Source organism: Oncorhynchus masou, chromosome 12, assembly GCF_036934945.1.
Source record: "Oncorhynchus masou masou isolate Uvic2021 chromosome 12, UVic_Omas_1.1, whole genome shotgun sequence".
Classification (NCBI taxonomy): Eukaryota; Metazoa; Chordata; class Actinopteri; order Salmoniformes; family Salmonidae; genus Oncorhynchus; species Oncorhynchus masou.
This window is the reverse complement of record NC_088223.1, coordinates 51,553,813-51,574,489: the sequence shown is the minus strand read 5'-3', so window position 1 is coordinate 51,574,489 and position 20,677 is coordinate 51,553,813. Positions and strand designations below refer to the sequence as shown.

Below are 20,677 nucleotides of genomic sequence, written 5' to 3'. Positions count from 1 at the left end.
TAGACCATGTACATGCATGGCACATACATATGTGGGTGAGCAGTTTGCTGATGTCAACGTTGTGAACAGAGTGCCCCATGGTAGCGGTGGGGTTATGCTATGGGCAGGCATAAGTTTCAGACAACGAACACTATTGCATTTTATCTATGGCAATTTAAATGCAGAGATACCATGACGAGACCTGAAGCCCATTGTTGTGCCATTTATCCGCCACCATCACGTTTAGGCATGATAATCCAAGGCCCAGTGTTGCAAGGATCTGTACACAATTCCTGAAAGCTGAAAATGTCCCAGTTTTTCCATGACCTGCATGCTCACCAGACATGTCACCCGTTGAGCATGTTTGGTATGCTCTGGATTGACGTACCATAGTGTGTTCCATTGGGACAATCTAACTGCACTGTCCAATTTACAGTAGCTATTACAGTGAAATAATAACATGCTATTGTTAGGAGTGCACAGTTATGAACTTAAATTGATAAATTGGGTGGCAGGTAACCTAGTGGTTAGAGCGTTGGACTAGTAACCGAAAGGTTGCAAGTTTCAATCCCCGAGCTGACAAGGTAAAAAAAAAAGTTTTTCTGCTCCTGAACAAAGCAGTTAACCCACTGTTCCTAGGTCGTCATTGAAAATAAGAATTTGTTCTTAATTGACTTGCCTAGTTAAAGGTAAAATAAAATAAATCAATTAGGTACATTTGGGCAGACTAGATACATTTTGAACAGAAACGCAATAGATCAGTCTAAAAACTTTGCACATACCCTGCTGCCATCTAGCGGACAAAATCTAAATTGCACCTAACCTGGAATAATAGACGGACCTTTCTCTTGCATTTCAAAGATGGGGGAAGAAAATGTTTTTGTATTTGTACTTTTACCAGATCTAATGCGTTATATTCTCCTACATTAATTTCAAATTTACAGTGTTTCCTTTCAAATTGTATCAAGAATATGCATATCCTTGCTTCAGGTCCTGAGCTCAGGCAGTTAGATTTGAGTATGTCATTTTAGGCTAATATTGAAAAAAAGGGTCCGATCCTTAACACAATTAAGACTCAACTAGAAGGGAAGAACAGAACTCAGCATCAAACTTTATAGTAGACGTGCCTTTCAACCCCTCTGCCCAGAAATGAAATAAGCATGGATAACGTGGTGACAGCATCCGAGCGACACTGGGTATTCTGCGGAGGTCGCTTTATGGTAGATGGGCTTACCTACTGTTAGTCTGACTTCATAGCAAAGCCAGCCAAGTTCTGGGCTTCCACAAAAAAAACAAAAGCTTAGAGAATGGCAGTGTTCAACAGGATCTAAACCGTAATGTATCATGGATAAATTGACTGATCCACAAATAATCATGTAGTTATTTATGATGCAAGGTTCTTTGTAGATCTGGCAGTTGCCTGCACTGTCGGCTGAAATGTCAAAGAAGCCCAATATTTCTCCAGCATGCTCAAATCCTGACTAGGCTAAAAGGTTTACCAACATGTCAGGAACATGAGTGATACCTGCTTTCACCATTTTTACAAAGTGAGAGACTTCTGTTGCCAGACCTAATGTTCTTTGATTGAAAAAAAAAGCATATAGAAATTATCACATAAGATACTTATTTTATTGATAATCAAAATCAAGAAAACAAACATTGGTAAAAATAAAATAAAAAAAGGGGGAGGGATCCTTTGTTTTCGACAAATCTCCAGACCAAACATAAAATGATTCAAGTTTTTATTGTAAACTCTGTTGTTCTGTAGTTTGAGGGTATATTCCACATGATGGAATAAAAATACATTACAACTAACAAAAATATGAAGTGTGTGAACTAAAGTAGGTGTGCTGATGTTCTCAGTGACAGATTCCAGGCTTAAAGCAGTCTCAAGAGAAGGGAAATGAGCTGCCTCAACGGACTTGAGGAAGCAGGGAGTTGTTGACAAGGTTGCACTGCCTCTGCCAGTATAGAACTGTCCACTTTCCTCTGCATAAACGACTTGGCACACAATAGTTCTGATTCAGATCTGAGTGGAAGGGGAGAGACATACGTTACCAAGTTACCTGACCCAAAAGCAGACAAAGAACTCAAGCAAAATGGACAGAGCAAAAAGCATTTCACTCAATTGGATGTGATTTCAGTTGATTGACTGCATCACACCAATTATTACATATGGATGGCTTCCCTTGTAACTAACAAGAGGAATCCTCTACTTACATCATCAATGTCCTCGTCGTCATCTCCAATGTCATCAAACTGAATATCCTCATCGTCGCCAGGTCCAAATGTGTCAGTCTCATTGATTTTAGCTAGGGTGTTAAAAGATAGTCACAATTAATAAACGTATGTATGTATGTATGTATGTATGTATGTATGTATGTATGTATGTATGTATGTATGTATATAATTAAAGAGTGAACATGTGCCTATAATTTGAAGCAAGACAATTCTCCATTCCTGGCTTTATTTCATTTTAGTCTTAGGTTAGATGCTATTAACCTCCCTGATTCCCTCTCCTTTTTAGTGGCCCAAGATACTTACCATGTTCAGGAAGCTCCCCATAGGCCTTCAAACTCCTGGCCTCGTCTGCATTGTACTTCAGGATAACATCGGCTTTTTGGTCCTTCAGGGAAGAATGTAACCATTAGGACATATTCTTCGAACGTTGGGCCTCCTAGTACCTTGGGTTGTATTATCATTTAAAAAAATACACTGCACATTTTTTATTAATATTACCTGGTAATCTCGAAGTCCCACAAGGATTATGTCTGAAGTATTGATCCAAACCTGCCCAGGAGCGAAGAACAAGATGTCAGCAAGGACAGCTTGGAGTATGGAAACTGTAATATTTCCAGCATAGAGACAAACTAATCAGGTAGAAGAGTCTGTCAACCCTCATGTCAAACCCAAAGCATTGTGGAAATGGAGTGTAAAGGATAATGGCATTGGATTGCATTTATACAGTACACGTAAGATCTCAATTAGCTTCAGTCTACAGCTATTTGCCAAAACACGTGGTGGATATTGTGACTAATGGCACTACTATATAGGCTACTGTGTACACCATTACCTTTTTACGTAGCTTTCCTCGGATGTGGCATAGTCGCTTGACTCCATCAAAACACATAGCTTCCAGTCGTCCATTACCCAACATCTTAATCACCTGTGCATATTCTAGATTACAACAGAAGTTCAGCCAGTTAGTCAATTCATATAGAGGGGGTCACGAGGTGGCTCAAATGTAAAAGCTGAACTGTTAACCGCCCTACTCCCTGGTTACAGTGACCGTATTACACCGGCAGTCACCAGTCATGACCGAAGTCAAATTCCACATGACCGTTGAGTCACGGTAACTAGGCTACTCCAAAACTGCACTCTGATGCCGCTGATGGTCATTAGTAGCCTTTATTTATTTCACCTTATTAAACCAGGTAGGCCAGTTGAGAACAAGTTCTCATTTACAACTGCGACCTGGCCAAGATAAAGTAAAGCAGTGCGATAAAAACAACAGTTACACATGGGATAAACAAACACAGTCAATAACACAATAGAACATATGTATACAGTGTGTGCAAATTAAGTAAGGAGGTAAGGCAATAAATAGGCCATAGTGGTGAAGTAATTAAAATGTATCAATTAACACTGGAGTGATAGATGTGCAGATGAGGTTGTGCAAGTAGAAATACTGCTGTGCAAAAGAGCAGAAAAACAAATATGGGGATGAGGTAGATAGTAGGTTGGATGGGCTATTTACAGCTGCAGCGATCGTTAAGCTGCTCGGACAGCCGATGCTTGTTGGAGATATAAGTCTCCAACTTCAGTGATTTTCGCAATTTGTTCCAGTCATTGTCAGCAGAGAACTGGAAGGAAAGGTGGCCAAAGGAGATGTTGGCTTTGGGGATGACCAGTGAAATATACCTACTGGAGCACGGGCTACGGGTGGATGTTGCTATGGTGACCAGTGAGCTGAGATAAGGCAGAGCTTTACAGAGCAAAGACTTCTAGATGACCTGGAGTCAGTGGGTTTGGCAGCGAATATGTAGCAAGGACCAGCCAAAGAGAGCAGACAGGTCGCAATGGTGAGTACACTGCATCCACTGTGATATACTGCATCCAGTTTGCTGAGTAGAGTGTTGGAGGCCATTTTGTAAATGACATCGCTGAAGTCAAGGGTCGGTAGGATAGTCAGTTCTACAAGGGTATGTTTAGCAGCATGAGTGAAGGAGGTTTTGTTGCGAAATAGGAAGCCGAGTCTAGATTTAATTTTGGATTGGAGATCCTTAATGAGTCTGGAAGGATAGATCCCAGTCTAGCCAGACATCTAGTTATTTATAATTGTCCACATATTCTAAGTCAGAACCATCCAGAGTAGTGATGCTAGGCGGGCGGGTGTGGGCCCCTATCGGTTGAAGAGCATGCATTTAGTATTACTAGCATTTAAGAGCAGGCCACGGAAGGAGTGTTGTATATCATTGAAGCTTGTTTGAAGGTTTGTTAACACAGAAGGGCCAGATGTATACAGAATGGTGTCTGCGTAGAAATGGATCAAAGAATCACCCGCAGCAATAGCGACATCATTGATATATACAGAGAAAAGAGTCGGCCCGAGAATGGAACCCTGTGGCACCCCCATAGAGACTGCCAGAGGTCCGGACAACAGGCCCTCCGATTTGACACACTGAACTCTGTCTGAGAAGTTGTTGGTGAACCAGGCGAGGCAGTCATTACAGAAACCAAGGCTGTTGAGTCTGCCGTTAAGAATACGGTGATTGACAGAGTCGAAAGCCTTGGCCAGATCGATGAAGACGGCTACACAGTACTGTAAAAAAATAAAAATAAATCAATGGTGGTTATGATATCGTTTAGGACTTTGAGCATGGCTGAGGTGCACCCGTGAGCATCTCGGAAACCGGATTGCATAGCGGAGAAGGTACGGTGGGATTCGAGATGGTCGGCGATCTGTTTGTTCACTTTGACCACGGCTGCTTTCCAATCTTTAGGAATCTCAGACGATACGAAAGAGGTTGAACAGAGTAGTAATAGGAGTTGCGACAATGGCGGCAGATAATTTTAGGAAGAGAGGGTCCAGATTGTCTAGCCCAGCTGATTTATAGGGATCCAGATTCTGCAGGACATCAGCTGTCTGGATTTGGGTGAAGGGGGGGGCTTGGGCCAGTTGCTGCAGGGGGTGCTGAGATGTAGGCCGGGGTAGGGGTAGCCAGGTGGAAAGCAATAACCAGGCATCCTCTGACGGGATGAGGTCAATATCCTCCCAGGCTTCTACTATGAAGGGGGAGCGAATAAGAGCTGTTTGAATCAGGGTCCTGGCTGAAAGTCATTAGCTAAGTCTTGCGCATGGCCACGAGCTCCGTTCCCTTTAATTTCTAAAGACAAAAGGAATTGTCTGGTTGGAATATTATTGAAGATTTATGATAAAAACCATCCTAAAGATTGATTCTATACATCATTTGACATGTTCCTACTAACGTTAATGGAACTTTGACTTTTTGTCTGGACTTAGTGCCCGCGCATTGTGCATTTGGATTACTGGACTAAACGCAAACAAAAAGGAGGTATTTGGACATAAATTACAGACTTTATTGAACAAAACAAACATTTGTGGAACTGGGATTCCTGGGAGTTTATTCCGATGTAGATCATCAAAGGTAAGTGAATATTTGTAACGCTATTTGTGACACCTCTCCTTGGTTGGAAAATGGCTGTATGGTTTTCTGTGGCTAGGCACTGACCTAACATAATTCCATTGTGTGCTTTTACCGTAAAACTTTTTTGAAATCTGACACAGAGGTTGCATTAAAGAGAAGTTTCTTTAATTGTATGTTTAACACTTGTAACTTTCATCAATGTTTATGAGATCTGACAGGCCACCATTTAAAAGAGGATCCCAGCTTTCGCACTGCTATATTTATGGATAAATTCATAAAGGTATGCACAGTAATTCACTTTACAACCAGTGTAGCCTACCTGGCATATTAAAAAAGATGTACGTTTTTTTGTGGAGGGGGGTAAACTAGTGCGAGTTTGGCAGCATATTTTCTGCCTGGCTTGACAACGACCTTAGTGGTTTCATTTCTGATATCCATCGTGGCAGTGGCAGATTAGCTAGTTAGAGCTAACTCTGTATTGGTGGGGCAGAGTTGAGGAAAGCAGCTTTAGCTGTAAACTTGACCCCGTCCTTATGAATTAAAATATTACAGGTGGAGGCGTATCTCGTTATTCACATAGCCTACCACAGATGAGCAGCATTTCCCCCCCACTTTTTTTCCTGTCCATGGTGCTGATACAGATTTCGTGACAACCTGTCACTCACTCATTTTAACTTTGGTATTTTTTTATATAGGGACATAAAACTAAAACTGTGGAGGCACACGTTTCAATTGAGTGGGTTAAGCCCCCTTTGCCTCCTCACGGAGCAGGCCAGATTGACAGCAATGTCAAAACCTGCTTGCTAAATGTACAGGTTAAATAAAGTTGAAGGGGGTCCATGCACTCACCTTGGCCATCCTCTTTAAATACCAGCTCTCTCTTTTCTGATTCATTCTCGTTCTTACCACGTCGCCGATTCTTTCCTCCCTTACCTGTAATGAGATGATAGATAGTAAACATGTGGCACTGGTAACTGTAATTCCAATTCCACCTTTCATTGGGCATCATAAGACAAATAAATACAGATAAATAAACCAACCACATGCCTGTTATCTAGCTACAAAGATTAACTAACCCATTTTACATGTGGTAGTTAACTAAATGTGACCGCGATTAAGGCAGAGGCTCAAGATGATGGAAACCGCTGGGCAGGGATATTGTTGGCCTACCACTAGTTGATGGTAGTCATTCTGCGGCGCAACAGAATGTGACAAAAGCATGCAAGGCAGTTCACTTAGCTGGATAATCGCCATTTGAATTCCTTATGTTTTTAATAGTCTAATTACGCTTAAATAAACAACGAGGATGGTTGTAACTAAGGTTAACGTTTCCACGCTTTCAATACTTGTTCAATGCCATACCGTACCTTCCTCCGGTTACGTTGCTAAGCATGGGCCGGGAAGCTAGCTAGCTAGCATAAACCACCCCTGAAATGGAATAACAACCAAAGACAACATATTTGATGCGTACCTTTATTCTTCGGCATATTCCCAAACGAACAGACTTCTTTAAACGAGCCCTGTTTTTTCCGTAACAAATTAACTAGCTAGTTTTATTCAAATGGAATGGAAACCAATCGTTGACGATGTCACACACTCTTTACAAAGTTAGCTAGCTAAACCAGAGATATTAGAGAAAGGAGATGGGAATCTCCTTGATCAATGAATAGAGGACCGTATAACGCCCCAACCAGCGGACTGTCGACCAATCGTGTTCACGTTGTACTGCGACGTCACGAGGTTGCTAAAGTCATCCTCACTTAATCCCTTCTAAAAGTTAGGTTAAATCAAAAAATCTGCCTTTTTTTCCTCGAAAGTATGTAATGTCACGATTCCAAATCTATATGATATGACAGAAAACAAGTTAGCTATCTCGGGAAAATATTTAATGTTCTACTTCTTTTTCACGAAATTCATGCTCATGTTGTTTTTCTGGAGCAAGCGCCCAATTGACTCCCATTCTCTCCGTGAAGGAGATCTCTCCCTATAGCTCAGAATGCATTGTTCGTCCTATTGACGACGAATGAGCAAACTACACAATGGGCGTTAATACCAATCCAATTGAGTTTCCCATCTCCTTAACTAAGTTTAGCCAGATATACTTTTTTCTTGCGAAACCTCTTCCTCTTGTGACACCATACTGCCCTTGCGTGAAGCAGCAGTCTTTTCTAAAAAGTGGTTCTGGTCTCCTACATTGTGGCTTTCAGTGGAGGAAATAATACAATACTGATACATTTGATTGTATATTTATTTATTCATGATAATTTCAAAAAAAAATTAAGTTACAAAATAAGCTGCAGACACTTGCCTGGACCACACCTGAGAATGTTTTTTTCATCTGTTAAACATGGATAGACAGATGCCAAAGCAGAGGGGAAATACAGTGTCTATTCTCACCTCCATCTAGCATGTTACATTTCACAGCAGCTTCTTGGAAAGCCCTTCCCTTTAAAACAAAGCTGTCCTGTGGCCTCAATCATGCACACCAAGTAGAAAATGTTTCATTCATCCACATACAAAATTACATTCTTAATAGGCTCTTAAAATTAGACTGTAAAAGTAATCCTAATTGCTATAAGTATATCCCTTGTTCACGTGTTTCCCTTTATAAATCATGAGAAGGACAAAAAAATGTAGACTGAGTAAAGCAAAAAAAAAACTTTTGACCCCTGCCCCAACACAAAGGTCTGAGAGAAAGTGCAGCAGCAGAGGTGAGCACATTTTCTCCCCCCAGGTTTGAAAGTGTCTTGGTAAACTGATTGTTGTAGAATTGAGGAGTTTGCCCAATAGATGGGTATAAGCAATAGCCCATATTGAGTACCTACCGTATCTTCTCAGATTTACACAAGTGCATAGGTTGTTGGGGGGGGGGGGGGGGGTGAGACTGGCTTTTGCCATCTTGTGCTCCATGCAATTGGAGGAAACATCCTTGTAATCCTCTATAAACCCCTTCATCCCACAGTGCTTAACTCAATCTCTGTTTAAACAGACCTATAGGAATCCGTACAGTTAATTCTATTTTTTTTTCTGGTAAATATATATAATTTTCATAAAATAATATATACAGTCTTGTAACTCTTGATCTGTGGGCAGTGAAGATTGTACACGCAAATACATTGTCAAGTTCCTTTTTGGTCTTACACACTGTTCTTCTAACACAGCTGGAGTTAAAACTCACGAATGCACTGGTGCAGTAGCATTAAACAGGTGAGATTGATAGTAGTGGCAGATGGATTCACAGGGCTGTGGAAGTCAACTTCTTCACTCCTCTTCGTTGAGCTAATGAGGAGTGTCCTACAGGGTCCAGCACAGGGGGAACATGCATGTTCAGAGCAGAGTAAGTGGCTGCCATCGCACCCTGTAGGAGGAAAAGGAGAAAAGTCTTGGAGTCTTAAATGTAATAATACCCAGCAGAGACTTTCTTTCAGAGTGGCAGAGAAGAGAGACTTTAGTGGATTGAATAAAGTTTTATTGTTACCTTGACCAAATGAGGGGTATCATGTCTATTGAGCTGGTACTTGGGCAACCGGTCCTTGTGTACTATCCAGGAGTGTCGCAGCACCTGAGCAGCAGTTAGCCTCTGGTGGGGGTCCACATGCAGCATCTTTGACACGAGGTCCTAAAGAAAGCAATTCCAAAGTTCAGTTTGTGCATTAACTGCCATTACTACAACAGCAAGTGCAATGTGCTAGGAACAAAGTATATACTTTGGAAACTATTATCATAGAGTAATTGGATACTATGGAATGCACAGTGCTGTCGTCCAACCGATGTTCCAGACATACCTTGGCCTCCGCTGAGACAGAGTTCCAGTATCCGCCTGTCAGAGAGAACTTTCCACTGCCAATCCGAGCTAAGACCTCTTCAGGAGTATCTTCTGGTCCATTGGCAAAAGGAGTGAACCTGAAACATCAAGAAAAACACATACTTCAAAAGGACCTCTAACAAATGAAAGTACTTAATTGGTCCTCTTAAATTGTATTGCACATCATTGACTATTGCCTGCATTACAGTTGATAGAGCACACATACCCAGTAAGCATTGTGTAGAGCAGTACTCCCAGACTCCAGATATCACACGCTGCATCATAGCCCTGTTTCTTCAGCACCTAACAACAACATTAAGTATTGCACACTGCATTAGAATACAGAAAGCAAAGAACATTGTGTCACATACTAGACAAACATATTGAAAACTGAAAACACAGACTAGTTATACAGCAGACAAACATTAGCTGAGGATGCAGGTACTAGTCACAGAAACATGTAGAAGAGACACCTCGGGAGCGACAAAGTTGGCCGTGTAACACGGAGTCATCAGGAGCCCGTTTTCAGCTCTCAGCTGTTTGGCAAAGCCAAAGTCACAGATCCGGATGGACTCTGGGTTTCCAGACTCATCCACATACAGGATGTTACTGGGCTTCAGGTCTCTGTGGACAACCTGAGCAGGGGGACAGATATTTAATCAGTGACATCCTAAGTCAGTGAGTCAAATTTCATAGATGGCCAACTCATATATCTTATATAGTGTGAGGTTGACCATGCAGTAGGACTTTAATAGCGATGAAATGAATGGATTTTTATTGCCCAGAGTGAGGCTTTTTACTTGCAAGTGAAGATAATAATAGCCAGCAAAATGTAAAGTATTTAGAAAAATAAACTGGATCAAATAGAGCTCCTCAAACAAAACCAAACAGCATGCCAAACTGTTCCGTGTCCTGTCCCTCAATGAGGACAGGCTTCTTATAGCAATACCAATGGAAACCCTTACACATACTATATCTGGTCAATTAACATTCAAAGCACATGATATACCATACAGAAATGTTCACCTAAATATATGTACCTATACCAGCACACATCTCAATAAAGGTGCTAGCATTCTTTAAGCGTCAATAACCTGGGATACAAACATGTACGTCCCCCGGAATAAGCTACGACCACATTACTCGTACCCTAAATAACCATGCGCTCAAACACACCCCCATTTGTCCATTAATTCTCTGAACATAAATTAACAGAACTCTTCAACGACGAGAAAAACAGGTACTTTTTGCAAACAATTCTTTACCTTCAATCTAGCCATTACATTACCATGGCATGTGCCCTCGAATGTTCACTTAGCTCAGAAAAAGCATGCCCAGCACTACAAACAAATGGTTGGCACGCCCATAACCAAAATGACTGTCGGCGTAAACTCTAAGATGCATTTCTCTCGTTACAGGCGAACGGTCGGCCGCACGAAGGACATAGGTAAACACATTCAATTCAATAAATATATGTGCATTCTTATAAACCCATAAAGCGTTATTGATATAAGGTATGTCTTTAAAATGATGTGACAAGATCATAAGTGGATCGTCACATACAGGAAAAGGTGCATATGTTGCTTTGAAAGTACCGAAGTGTTCTAAGTAAAAACAATATAATACATACATGGAAGGCATAGTATATTAGTGTAATGTATCATAGTGATGGTGATTGCTTACCCCCTGTACATGCAGGTACTCCACAGTTTTGGTGATGGTGTGGAGAACAGCACTGGCCTCCCTCTCAGAGAAGAACTTCTGTCGGAGGATCTTATCCAGCAGCTCCCCTCCTTTCATCAGCTCTGTCACCAGGTACACGGAGCGCCCATCGTCATACACCTACAGTCAACAGAGCACAACCTCACACTGTTACCAAGAGATACTCACAAATAACATGAGTCATTAGAAGAGTATTCAGCCCAATCACCAAAAAAAAAAAAAAACAGAGACAGGTGGCGTAATTAGTCAGAGAAAATATGCCCATAACTCACTCAGAACATAGACATACTAGCCAAACAATGAAACAACAAAACACGTGAATCTAGAATAATAGCACCATCTTGCTGTAACTTTCAACTGTGACTCAAAAGCAAAACAGTGTCGCTTGCTTCATGAGCATACTGCGGATGTAATGACTCACATCTTTGAGAGTGATGATGTTGGGGTGCTGTCCGTAACGCAGAATAATCTCCACCTCTTCTGTGGGGTCCCTCTTGGCCTTACTGATGATCTAAGATAATAACATCAGTAATGACCGTTAATCATTCTAAACATGGGCAGCCCCAGAGGGAGAAACTGACCGTGTTTAAGGACAGTGTTACAACTCACCTTTACAGCATACTCCATACTGTTGCTCTTCTGAACGCAGCGTTTGCATATGGAGTAAGAGCCCACGCCGATGTCCTCCTTCACATCGTATACATCACTAAACGGTGCTGCGTTTCTGTGGAGTTGCTGAAAAGACAAAGATTCAGATACAGAGACCAGTTCTGTTATTTTCACACACAACCATATAATAACAGCAGATCATACCCCATAATGTGTGTTGGTACCTGTATTGAGGTCATGTTCATGCTGGTGGTCTGTGGTGGTTGACTCTCCTCCTTCGAGATGGCCACAAAGCTGAAGCCTCTGAAAAGCTGGTGGGCGTTGGCACTCGGGGGACAGCCAGGAGAGTCTGTAGGGACAATCCTCACGTCAATCCACTCGCTACTTTTCATTGACACAATTAATAATTATAATGATAGTGGGTATTTATTCTTCTGGCTATTGTTAAATTCCAATTCGCCACTTGATGCAAGAGTGATATACCGTTGGGTGATGTTCCCATTTAATTCATAAAATAACACGATGACAGATTACACTTGATGGCGATGGTTTGTGGTCGAGTAATCCGGGTTGACTAGCGGTAAAAACCATGTGAATCTCCCAATTCACCCATGCAGCCCTACTATCTGTTTGCCTGTGACCCTATACGCCTGACCCACCATCTGACCCATAACCCAAGTGAGACTGCTCTCTAGTGGTGAGAAGACCAAACAGCCACAACACACATCAAAATGGTTCTTACACATTTATTTGTCCTATTTCACGTGTGAATTGGAAATGAGTTTTTTGCATATCCCAATTCCTGGGAGAGTGGGATCACAGGCAGGGTCAGCCACCATCAACGGCAACTCTGTGAGCAATGGGCACAGACAGATTTTTCATCTTGTCGGCTCTGGGATTCAAACTAGAAACCTTTCGGTTACTGGCCCAACACGCTAAACGCTAGGCTACCTGCCGCCAATAACACTGTTCAGATTATGAAACTGTGTATTGTAAAAGCGCCAAACAAGAACCTTTTATTTACCTCGTGGAGTTTTTGCAGTGAATTCAGAGTCAAAGTAGACAGTGTCATCAGGTCTGCCACTCGCAGGTTTAAAGGGGGGATGGATTTCTCTCCTGAATAATTTCTACAGGCATACCAAGAAAAAGGGATGCTAAATGGAATAAACCTAAACGTATATGTTAAAAACACAAAAATACATGTATAATACATAAGGACAGCGTAGTAGGCAGATGGTACACATCTGAATAGCCAAAAACTTACATTCCAGTCAATAGTGGAAAAGAAGAAATGTCTCTTGATCTCTTCCACCCCGTCTGGACCAGCACCTGTGAACAACAAAAACCACACACATCACATCAGAACAGCTGGGGTAATAGGATTGCAGTTGTTCAAACATTCGGTGATGTTTCAGTAAAGTCGGACTAGCGTTTTTCCGTTTGAGTGTGTTTTATTTGAGCCACCCATTAGTTACAAGACACAGCAGAACATACAATTTTAGTGATGATATTGATTACCCAGTCTGTTGCCTGGGTTGCGTTTGAACAGGTTACGTAGGAGAGACTGGGCCTCTTGACTCAAGGACTGTGGCATTCCCAGCTTGGCCCTGCAGTGCAAACAAAAAAAGTATGATGGTAGATGAAGAACAAATTATGGCTAACAATTTTAACAGCCTGGTAAAACTGGTACAAGAGAATGGGACATGTTGAGGGAGGACGCACTTCAGTATCATGGTCATGGTTTCCTTCCGATCCTTCCCTTGGAAAGGCAGTGTTCCTGTCAACATCTCAAACTGGGGAAGACGAAAACAGTGGTCCTGTCAGCCATTGGACACATTGGCCCATACAGGCAGATATGAAGGCACACTTGATACCAGTCAGATATTTGAACACATCCCAGAGTAATAAAAGAGCAACAAGCATTCACCATGAGCACGCCGTAGGACCACCAGTCTGCACTAAGGGTGTGTCCTCGGCGGTTCACGACCTCTGGTGCCATGTACTCCACTGTTCCGCAGAAAGAGTAGGCCTTGTTTTCATGATCAATGGACTCTTTACTCAGGCCGAAGTCTGGAACAAACAAAGGGCAGCAAAATTAGCCTGTGCTTAAATTCTATTCATAATCAAGCAGAAAACTGTACATAGGCAAACTGAGGGCTCCTAAAATGACATGCAAAGGTATTAATATGACTAGCAGTGCTTTCCTATTGTGCTTGGTGAATGAGTCAGGCTAAGTGTGAATATGAAGCATGAATATTTAATAGAAGCAGAGCATTACTCACCAGTGAGTTTGATATGTCCCTGCTCATCTAACAAGATGCTGAAAGGACAGAGTGCTCTCAGTCAGAGAGGAAAACAACATCCACCAGCAGAAACTCACACAGTAAATAAACAGTATATAACATTGTCCCTTCTACGCTCCAAATTGATTTGACTCAAAATAACGTTTGGCTTAAATATGAATAATACACATGTATTTTCCAGGTTGCTGATTGGAAGAGAAACAAGTACCTAATGTGCATAAGCAATGTTTATAGCATTAGTGTGATAGGTACTTCTCAGGTTTAAGGTCTCTGTAGATGATTCCCAGGCCATGCAGATGGTCCAGTGCCAGAGCCAGCTCTGCCAGGTAGAACTTCACATCCTCCTCTGTGAACATCACCTGGGAGTATGGAGACAGGCTAATTTAAAATAACGTACCTACTGATACACAAAATACACAGAAAATATTCAAAATGTGTCCTTTTTCTAAATATACTGAACAAAAATAACCATTTAAAAGATTTTACTGAGCTACAGTTCATATAAGAAAATCAGGCAATTTCAATAAATTCATTAGGCCCTAATCTATGAATTTCACATGACTGAGCAAGGGCACATTCATGAGTGGGCCCTGGAGGGCATAGGCCCACTCTCTGGGGAGCCAGGCCCACTCAATCAGAATGAGATTTTTACCACAAAAGGGCCTTATTACAGACAGAAATACTGCTCAGCACCCCCCCCCCCTCCCCAAACATTCAGCAGGTGCAGAAGCCGGATGTGGAGGTCCTGGGTTGGCATGGTTACACGTGGTCTGCGGTTGTGAGGCCGGTTGGATGTGCTGCCAAATTCTCTAAAATGACGTTGGAGGTGGCTTATGGTAGAGAAATTAACATTAAATTCTCTGGCAACAACTCTGGTGGACATTCCTGCAGTCAGCATGCCAGTTGCACGCTCCCTCAAAACTTGAGATATCTCTGGCATTGTGTTTTGTGACATTTTTTGGGAGAAATAAGCTATTTGTGCTTATGAACATCATCTGGGGTCTTATATTTCAGCTCATGAAACATAGGACCAACACTTTACATGTTGCGTTTATATTTGTGTTTAGTGTAAAAGAATTATAAATTGTAGAAAACCCCCCTCAGGATTAGAATTTGGTTTACCTCTTTGGACAGCCGTGTGAATAAATCTCCACCCCTGAGGAAGTCCAGAATCAGGTACAGCTTCCCTTCTGTCTGGAATGCTGTGAAGAATCATGGGTACATGTTCAACTCAAAACACATCTGTAAGTTTTGATAATCTCTCTTTACATCAGACGTAAAAAAAAATATATATATATGGCAGGTTAGTGAGATGTCTGATAACTCACCGTAATGTAGTCGGACGATAAAAGGATGGTTCACCTCCACCAAAATATCTCGCTCCATCTTAGTCCGGACCCTATCTCGCACTGGTTATACGTGATAAGAATAATAAGTGAAATCCGGCTATATAGAATTCAACAAGAAAGATAGACACTGTAGTTGTAAAGTAGTTCTCTATATTCAATATAAACAAATTCACAAAAAAAAAAAACTGTGCACTAGTGTACCTTTCAATGTGGCCTTTTTCAGCACCTTCATAGCATAGAGCTGTCCAGCATCAGGCCCTGTTATTTTCTTTACAAGGAACACCTGAACATCAATAGACAGAGACACAAATCAGTTGTTAATCACAACATCTTCCATCAATTTGTCAGTCTCATTTACACAAATGTTTAGAGATATGATCATACTTCCAACCATAATTCATATAGTTGAAGTCAGAAGTTTACATACACCTTTGCCAAATACATTTAAACTCAGTTTTTCAAAATTCCTGACATTTAATCCTAGTAAAAAGTCCCTGTCATAGGTCAGTTAGGATCACCACTTTATTTTAAGAATGTGAAATGCAAGAATAATAGCGAATGATTTATTTAAGCTTTTATTTCTTTCATCACATTCCCAGTTGGTCAGAAGTTTACATACTCAATTAGTATTTGGTAGTATTGCCTTTAAATTGTTGAACTTGGGTCAAGCGTTTTGGGTAGCCTTACACAAGCTTCCCACAATAAGTTGTGTGAATTTTGGCACATTCCTCCTGACAGAGCTGGTGTAACTCAGGTTTGTAGGCCTCCTTGCTCGCACATGCTTTTTCAGTTCTGCCCACAAATGTTCTATAGGATTGAGGTCAGGGCTTTGTGATGGACACTCCAATACCTTGACTTTGTTGTCCTTAAGCCATTTTTCCACAATTTTGGAAGTATGCTTGGGGTCATTGTCCATTTGGAAGACCTATTTGCGACCAAGCTTCAACTTCCTGACTGATGTCTTGAGATGTTGCTTCAATATATCCACATAATTTCCCTACCTCATGATGCCATCTATTTTGTGAAGTGCACCAGTCCCTCCTGCAGCAAAGCACCCCCACAACATGATGCTGCTCCCCTGTACTTCACAGTTGGGATGGTGTTCGTCGGCTTGCAAGCCTCCCCTTTTTCCTCCAAACATAACAATGATCAATGTGGCCAAACAGCTCTATTTTTGTTTTATCAGACCAGAGGACATTTCTCCAAAAAGTATGATCTTTGTCCCCATGTGCAGTTACAAACCGTAGTCAGGCTTTTTTTATGCCGGTTTGGAGCAGTAGCTTCTTCCTTGCTGAGCGGCCTTTCAGGTTAGCTAGATATAGGACTCGTTTTACTGTGGATATAGATACTTTTGTACCTGTTTCCTCCAGCATCTTCACAAGGTCCTTTGCTGTTGATCTGGGATTGATTTGCACTTTTCGCACCAAAGTATATTCGTCTCTAGGAGACAGAACACGTCTCCTTCCTGAGCGGTATGACGGCTACGTGGTCCCATGGTGTTTATTGTTGCGTACTATTGTTTGTACAGATGAACGTGGTACCTTCAGGCATTTTCTGAGGTCTTGGCTGATTTTTATTTTTTTATTTTCCCATGATGTCACGCAACGAGGCACTGAGTTTGAAGGTAGGCCTTGCAATACATCCACAGGCACACCTCCAATTGACTCAAATGATGTAAATTAGCCTATCAGAAGCTTCTAAAGCCATGACATAATTTTCTGGAATTTTCCAAGCTGTTTAAAGGCACAGTCAACTTAGTGTATGTAAACCTCTGACCCACTGGAATTGTGATACAGTGAATTATAATTGAAATAATCTATCTGTAAACAATTGTTGGAAAAATTACTTGTGTCATGCACAAAGTAGATGTCTTAACCAACTGACCAAACTATAGTTTGTTAATGTGGAGTGGTTGAAAAACAAGTTAATGATTCCAACCTAAGTGTATGTAAACCTCCGACTTCAACTGTATATGAATAATATTATCATTAAGAAAAATTAACATTACAACCAGGTCTACAAATGTCAACCTCACACAATAATTTACCTTCCCAAAAGATCCCTGTCCCAGGACCTTGCGCAGCTCAAACTGCCGAGGATCAGCCTTTTCAGAGCCCTCTTTAACATGGTTTGTGATACTGATCTCATTCACAAAGCCCTCATCCTGTGAAAGAAAAGAGACACAGTCAAACCAAAGCCAGGTGCGACCCAAATACACAGCACAGCAGTATGGAAAAAGACAACAATACACAGCAATTCTATAAACAAAAGCAGATGTGAGTACGAAAAACAAACACACAAGACATGCAAATAATAAGCAAATATACAAAGCAATAGAATGAATCAAATCAAATATATTCACAACCTTTGATTTAAAACCACACTAATAAAGAGACTGCATACTTAGCGCCTTTTCTCTGCACTAAAGCAGAGAGTCCTACTGTGAGAGGATGGAGAAATAAACTCCCATGCTTTCCCACCAAAACACAACACCAAACCAGACCCACGTACAGCACACCAGCTTACAGTGAAGTCCTTCTTTGGCCCGTGTTCTGCCCAAGCAGAGGCCAAATCCCCCATGCCGGTGCTGGGCCAGCAGAGCCCCTCTCCCTGTGTCAGTGTTGCCGACAGGCTGCGGTGGGAGAGACTGCGCTGTACTCGGATCAGCCGGGACTGACAGCTAGCAACTGGTTGCCATGCCACCAACACCCCCTCCCATTGCATCAGAGGTGGTGTGGAGGAGGATGACTAAAGACACAGTATGCTCCCTCTCTCTTTCACAGTCACTCTCAGGCTCTTTCTTTACCCCCTCATCTTCGCTAACCATTTTCTTCTCCTTTTACTCAGACGACCCCACCACTACGCCACTTTAATACATAGTACTCAGCATTATTGTGGAGTGCCTGAATGTAGGTGTTTGAGCAAGTGAGTAAGAGAGAAGAAGAAAATACAACATAAACACACCAACTGTGGAAATTAGACAGTCAGGGAGAAGACAGAAGTTGAGATTATATTTATATTATTTTAACTTACACTGCATGCAGTATCATCATCATCCCCCATGGAGTCATCCATGACCTGTACAACACATAAAACATATCATCTCTCTCTATCCCTTAAGGTCCTTGTATAATTGTACCCCTTAGCCACGCCCCTAGCCCTACTGTCATTTGTATACTATTTATGTGTACTTGTGTTCCCCATCTACCTTCGTATTGATTTATTATTGTTAATAATTAAAATTTAAAAAAAACTCACAATTGCGGTATTTTTTGACACTGTCTAAATATGCTTCAGGGCCAATTGTTCAGTTGATTATAAAACATATATAAATAAAATTATTTATTAATAAGCCTAGTTTACACATTAGAACTTGTCCAATAAACATTGCATGTTCCCTGTAGTGAGTGAATTACCCAAAGGTCAGCCAGCCCAGCAGCGAGTGAGTGAGTAGCTAGGTGAAACAAAACATTAGGAACAAGAACACCTTCCTGATTGTGCTGCACCCCCTTTCCCCTCAGAACAGCCTCAACTCATCGAGCATGGACCACATGGTGTCGAACACGTTCCACAGGGATGCTGGCCCATGTTGACTCCAATGCTTCCCACAGTTGTGTCAAGTTTAGCTGGATGTCCTTTGGGTGGTGGACCATTCTTGATAGACAAGGGAAACTGTTGAGTGTGAAAAACCCAGAAGCGTTGCAGTTCTTGACACACTCAAACCGGTGTGCCTGGCATCTACTACCAGAACCCCATTCAAAGGCACTTAAATATTTTGTCTTGCATTCACCCTCTGAATGGCACACATACACAATTCATGTATCAATTGTCTCAAGGCTTCAAACTCCTTATTTAACCCGTCGCCTCCCTTTCACCTACACTGGTTGAAGTCGATTTAACATCAGTGACATCAATAAGGGGTCGTAGCATTCACCTTGTCAGTCTCAGAAAGAGCAGGTGTTCCTAATGTTTTGTGCCCTCAGTGTATATTGCGTTAAGTTGAACCACACCACAGCTTCCTTCCGGCCACAAATGTCTGTTGTTACAATGTAGCAACCTGCACTTGAGAAAATTAGATAACTTAAGATCACAATGCTGTCCTTTTGTTAATCGTTTAAGTTTTAAAATCCGTTTGTGCGAAACCAAAACGAGGTTGCTGTCCCATAAACTCTAGGGAGGACGTCAACTCACACGAGACCGCGGCAATCAATGACGACAAATGACAGCTACGGTGGCTATAGGACATTCATTTCCATGCCTATTTACCTCCGTTTCAGAATTGCCCAAAGCCATTTTCTGCCAAGGGTCTGCTCCAAACTGTGCCAAGGGCATCTTCGACAAGAGTTCAGTCGCGAGCTTCCAGTGACTTGAAGCTTTCAAGGGTTGAGATAAGTACAAATATTTCTTGAGGTGGGGGGGGGTCTCTGTTCAACGAGAAAAACAAAATCGTAAGAGGGTTTCAATGTAAACGCGACTGTAAGTATACACTACTTTTATCACTACTCCGAATGTTTTTTTGAAACTACATAGCTTACACTTTTTTCCACAACAAAATCTCTCACTTCCGTTCTCAATATGGCGCCGTGGCTGGGTGTACCTGTCTGTCAGAACAGGCTGAGGAATGCGTCACCCTTATGCCATTGGTTGGCAGGAACAGGATACCGTCCTCAAGACAGGTAATGATAAGCAATAAACTAAAATGTATCAAATATGCCTTGAGATGACAAATGTCACCTAGGACTTATATTACAGTGGGGTCCTATTAGTCAAATAGCCATGTCATTGTGTAACATTTATTTTTATTTAACTAGGCAAGTCAGCTCAGAACAAATTCGTATTTACTATGATGACCTACCAAAAGGCCTCCTGTAGGGAAGGGGGCTTGGATTAAAAATACAGGACCCTACACACATCACGAAAAGAGATAACATTACATAAAGAGAGACCTAAAGACAACAACATAGCATGGTAGCAACACAACATGGCAGCAGCACAAAACAGGGTACAAACATTATTGGGCAACATTGAGCCTCCCATCCATGCCGTGTATATATGTATTTCAAGTTTGGACACACCTATTCACTCATTCAAGGGTTTTTCTCTTTTCTGTAGAATAGTAGTGAAGACATCAAAACTATGAAATAACACATATGGAATCATGTAGTAACCAAAAAAGTGTTAAACAAAAACAAATTACATTTTAGATTATTCAAAGTAGCCACCCATTGCCTTGATGACAAC

The 20,677-nt window shown here is 41.5% G+C and overlaps 3 protein-coding genes across 5 annotated transcripts in view; 1 reads left to right on the top strand and 2 right to left on the bottom strand.

The window, feature by feature from the left end:
• Positions 1-20,677, top strand: part of LOC135550349 (palmitoyltransferase ZDHHC20-B-like) — a 319,193-nt gene that overhangs the window by 216,039 nt on the left and 82,477 nt on the right. The window lies entirely within an intron of this gene.
• On the bottom strand, positions 1,705-7,305 carry LOC135550339 (eukaryotic translation initiation factor 1A, X-chromosomal-like). The gene is made up of 7 exons (XM_064981029.1): positions 7,120-7,305; positions 6,498-6,581; positions 3,053-3,156; positions 2,719-2,769; positions 2,524-2,605; positions 2,200-2,291; positions 1,705-2,008 (listed from the first exon to the last, which is right to left on the bottom strand). The coding sequence occupies exons 1-7, from the start codon at positions 7,133-7,135 to the stop codon at positions 2,003-2,005; spliced, it is 435 nt and encodes a 144-aa protein (XP_064837101.1). The 5' UTR covers positions 7,136-7,305; the 3' UTR covers positions 1,705-2,002.
• LOC135550337 (ribosomal protein S6 kinase alpha-3) lies at positions 7,883-20,034 on the bottom strand. 3 transcript variants are annotated; one of them, XM_064981025.1, is made up of 22 exons: positions 19,703-20,034; positions 18,470-18,514; positions 17,484-17,600; positions 15,638-15,719; positions 15,416-15,496; positions 15,210-15,289; positions 14,340-14,446; positions 14,067-14,104; positions 13,712-13,854; positions 13,507-13,577; positions 13,303-13,391; positions 13,049-13,113; positions 12,809-12,911; positions 12,009-12,133; positions 11,785-11,910; positions 11,597-11,686; positions 11,137-11,295; positions 9,927-10,088; positions 9,680-9,756; positions 9,434-9,551; positions 9,127-9,267; positions 7,883-9,006 (listed from the first exon to the last, which is right to left on the bottom strand). In XM_064981025.1, the coding sequence occupies exons 1-22, from the start codon at positions 19,766-19,768 to the stop codon at positions 8,884-8,886; spliced, it is 2,208 nt and encodes a 735-aa protein (XP_064837097.1). In that variant the 5' UTR covers positions 19,769-20,034; the 3' UTR covers positions 7,883-8,883. The 3 variants fall into 3 exon arrangements, with proteins under 3 accessions (XP_064837097.1, XP_064837098.1, XP_064837100.1); XM_064981026.1 differs by lacking the exon at positions 19,703-20,034 and adding an exon at positions 19,371-19,465; XM_064981028.1 differs by lacking the exon at positions 9,927-10,088.

Coding starts and splice junctions, on each gene's coding strand:
- LOC135550339 (XM_064981029.1), bottom strand. Junction 2,770..3,052: donor GAGGAAAGCTACGTAAAAAG/GTAATGGTGTAC, acceptor GCTCCTGGGCAG/GTTTGGATCAATACTTCAGA. Junction 2,606..2,718: donor TGGGACTTCGAGATTACCAG/GTAATATTAATA, acceptor TCTTCCCTGAAG/GACCAAAAAGCCGATGTTAT.
- LOC135550337 (XM_064981025.1), bottom strand. CDS start 19,768: ATGCCCTTGGCACAGTTTGGAGCAGACCCTTGGCAGAAAATGGCTTTG. Junction 14,447..15,209: donor TCACACGGCTGTCCAAAGAG/GTAAACCAAATT, acceptor CCATACTCCCAG/GTGATGTTCACAGAGGAGGA. Junction 13,392..13,506: donor ACCATGACCATGATACTGAA/GTGCGTCCTCCC, acceptor TTTGCACTGCAG/GGCCAAGCTGGGAATGCCAC.